At 43.9% G+C, this 2,678-nt stretch overlaps 1 protein-coding gene across 1 annotated transcript; it reads left to right on the top strand.

The window, feature by feature from the left end:
• Window positions 1–458: 458 nt before the first annotated feature.
• LOC105570889 (vegetative cell wall protein gp1-like) lies at window positions 459–996 on the top strand. Its single transcript, XM_012028341.1, has 2 exons — window positions 459–539; window positions 691–996. Exons 1-2 carry the CDS (start codon window positions 459–461, stop codon window positions 994–996), a joined length of 387 nt encoding a protein of 128 aa, XP_011883731.1.
• Window positions 997–2,678: the final 1,682 nt, after the last annotated feature.

The following is a 2,678-nucleotide window of genomic DNA, read 5'->3' as shown; positions in this document are numbered from 1 at the left end:
AGACGGAATCTCACACTAAGATGGGCACACAGCGAAATTTACCGATCTTACGTTCTAATTGTTATGAACTTTAGTTATTTCGTTTGGCGCAATGAGTAATTAACGTAATCATTTTGATTTGCCACTTACGCGTTCCATTTTCAGATTAAGATTCACCGCGGTCAAATTACTCACTCTCGGGTCTCCCTACTACAATTATATAAATCAGAAGTTGCCAAGAGTGCAGTGATGACGGCAATGAATCGATTATTATAATCGAAAAATCCATCTGAGCATTCCACGAAAAGACAGCGTCTGAAGTTTAAATTTCACTTCATCCCCCGCGATTTTGAAACAATTACCTTTCTCTGGGTGCCTATTTAAGGGATTAATATTAATTAATAATAAGTTAGCGTTAGCCACAATCATGACTAACAGCATGCAGTGCTTCCCCCGCTTTGTAACTCAGCTAACTCGAGATGCTTCCCGCAGGCACTCCCAGAAATGGGCAGATCGCGCCGAGCTGGACGCAAAGTCCAGCTCCGCCGACTAGCGAGAGCGTACGCTACTTCTGGGGTCTTCGACCCCAGGGTCTTTGACAGGCCTCTAGAGCCTCCCAACCCCTCGCTCCCGCCTCCTCCCCCTTATCCACAGGCGGTGATTAGGGCCAGTGTACCCCAAACCTCTGCAGGAGCCCGCACCTCAGCGTAGCAACCACCCCTCCCTCCCCGTCCTCGCGCACCTGATCCTTGCCCAGTCAGGGCATGGGCGCCGCGGCCGCCAGTCACCCCAGCGCCAAGGGCGGCTAAAGCAGCACTGGCAGCGGTACTTTCAACCCCGGCGCTTAGACTGGAGAAGAGGCCCCCACCGGGACAGCAGGCCCCCAAGGCTCAGCCCACAACGAAGCGGACCAAACCCTGCGTAGTTCGCATAGAGGCCCTCCCGCAGAAGGTCCGACTAGTCAGGCGCCCTAGGAAACCGCTGCGGCCCACCCAGGACATGCCCTTGCTGGTGTAGCCTCGCCATATCCCTCCTCTTATTACTTTTTTGTTCTGTTTTGTCGATGCCTTTCTCTCTCTCTCCTCTGTATATAACTACCAGTGCTTTCAAATATACTTAAGTTCTCTCTACGAAATCTATCTTTATTTAGAGCGACCAATCTATCCTCTCATTTTCCTTGTCTCCCTATGAGACACGCGTCCCCATAAAAATCGGACGTAACAACTTCATCAATGTTTTCGTCTGTTATTGACGTGCTCGGGCGTCCGGCACGCTCTTCGTCGTTCATATCTTCTCGGCCCTCTGAGAACATTTTGTATCACCGATAAACGTTGCTTTGGTTCAAGGTAGCTTCACCATATACCACAGTCAACATTCGGAATGCGTCCGCGCACTTAATTTTGTTTTTCACATAAAATTTGATACATATTCTTTGATCCATTTCTTGGAATAGGCAAAAATCGAAGACGAGCCAAAACACGTCCAAGCAAAATAGCTGTCAAAAATTAACTGAACATTCAAAATGGCCGAACTTGTCAGCATGAGTGAGGGACATGAGTACCAACATAACGCCACAAAAAAATCGAAAATCGAACATACGTAGCCCGCAGAAATTCAAAATTCGCGATACTTTTTGAACAGACCTCGTAAGTGCGTTCCATGTGTCTCGTTGCTTGGACCATTATTATGACGAAGAGTAACAGTAATGACTTAGGTATGAACTTTCACTTTGTTAATCTGTCGATGGTCCTTTATGATTGGTAACTACACTGTAACTTAATTGTATTCACGATTTTAGATTACTTTATACACTAGAAAAGGGCCAAAATCCATGGCCGAAACGTCGTGTTCCTAATTTTAATAAAGTGGCCAGTTAGGTCGAATCAATTCTTCATCCTGGTTTATTATTCACTGGCGATATAATACATATATTGATAGAATTAAATTTTTTCGCGCGCATCGAAGCATTGGTCCATCAACAAATTTTAACGCCTCGACATACATGCGTTAGTACCATGTCTTGCAGGAAAAATATAACTGTTCTTTGCGACAGAAATTTCTTCCAGAAGAAAATCTGGTAGACATTGTATTAAAAAATCCGCGTAATTTCTTCCCGTAAAACAAACAACTTTCGTACATAGTGATACATATGTATTGTAAACTGATCGAGAGATTTTTAATATTTATACCGTCGAAATATCTGGCATGTGCATCTGGTCGATGCTAGAAGAGTAAGACCGATAGCTCTACCGTCTAAAAAGTCTGCCTAGAAGTTTAGCTTCCACCTATGTGGAAAGCTACGCATGCGGATCACGCGTGGGTTAGTAACATCATAATAATATTTGTTATGATAGTTAAATATACACATGTGCCCATAAATAAAGATTCGTATGTCCACATAATATTTGCCATAAAATTTTTAGAGCTTTATTATTATCAAGAAGCCACCGACAGTAATTTTCTCTGGCACGGTGATCTCTGACATATAATTCCTGTACCTTTGTACAATGAAACGGGTATAACAATTCACTTTTCAATAGCTTGTGAAGTGTTACGTGACGGACATTTAATGTGCAGCCTACCGCACGTGTACTAATTGTGAGATCCTCCTCAATGATCTCTAAAACCGTCTCGTCCATTTCAACCATTCTTATCCGTCGATTGCCACCAACGTCAATGAATTTCAGCATTAAGGGGAT

Source organism: Vollenhovia emeryi, unplaced genomic scaffold (genome assembly GCF_000949405.1).
Source record: "Vollenhovia emeryi isolate VEMERY1.0 unplaced genomic scaffold, V.emery_V1.0 DF941628.1, whole genome shotgun sequence".
NCBI lineage: Eukaryota > Metazoa > Arthropoda > Insecta > Hymenoptera > Formicidae > Vollenhovia > Vollenhovia emeryi.
The sequence above is the reverse complement of the archived record's forward strand: the minus strand, read 5'-3'. Positions and strand labels throughout refer to the sequence as shown.

Bases quoted from the DNA above. Each gene is read 5' to 3' on its own strand.
- LOC105570889 (XM_012028341.1), top strand. From the start codon at position 459: ATGCTTCCCGCAGGCACTCCCAGAAATGGGCAGATCGCGCCGAGCTGG. The intron at 540-690 runs GTACGCTACTTC...ACCTCAGCGTAG, and splicing joins CTCCGCCGACTAGCGAGAGC to CAACCACCCCTCCCTCCCCG.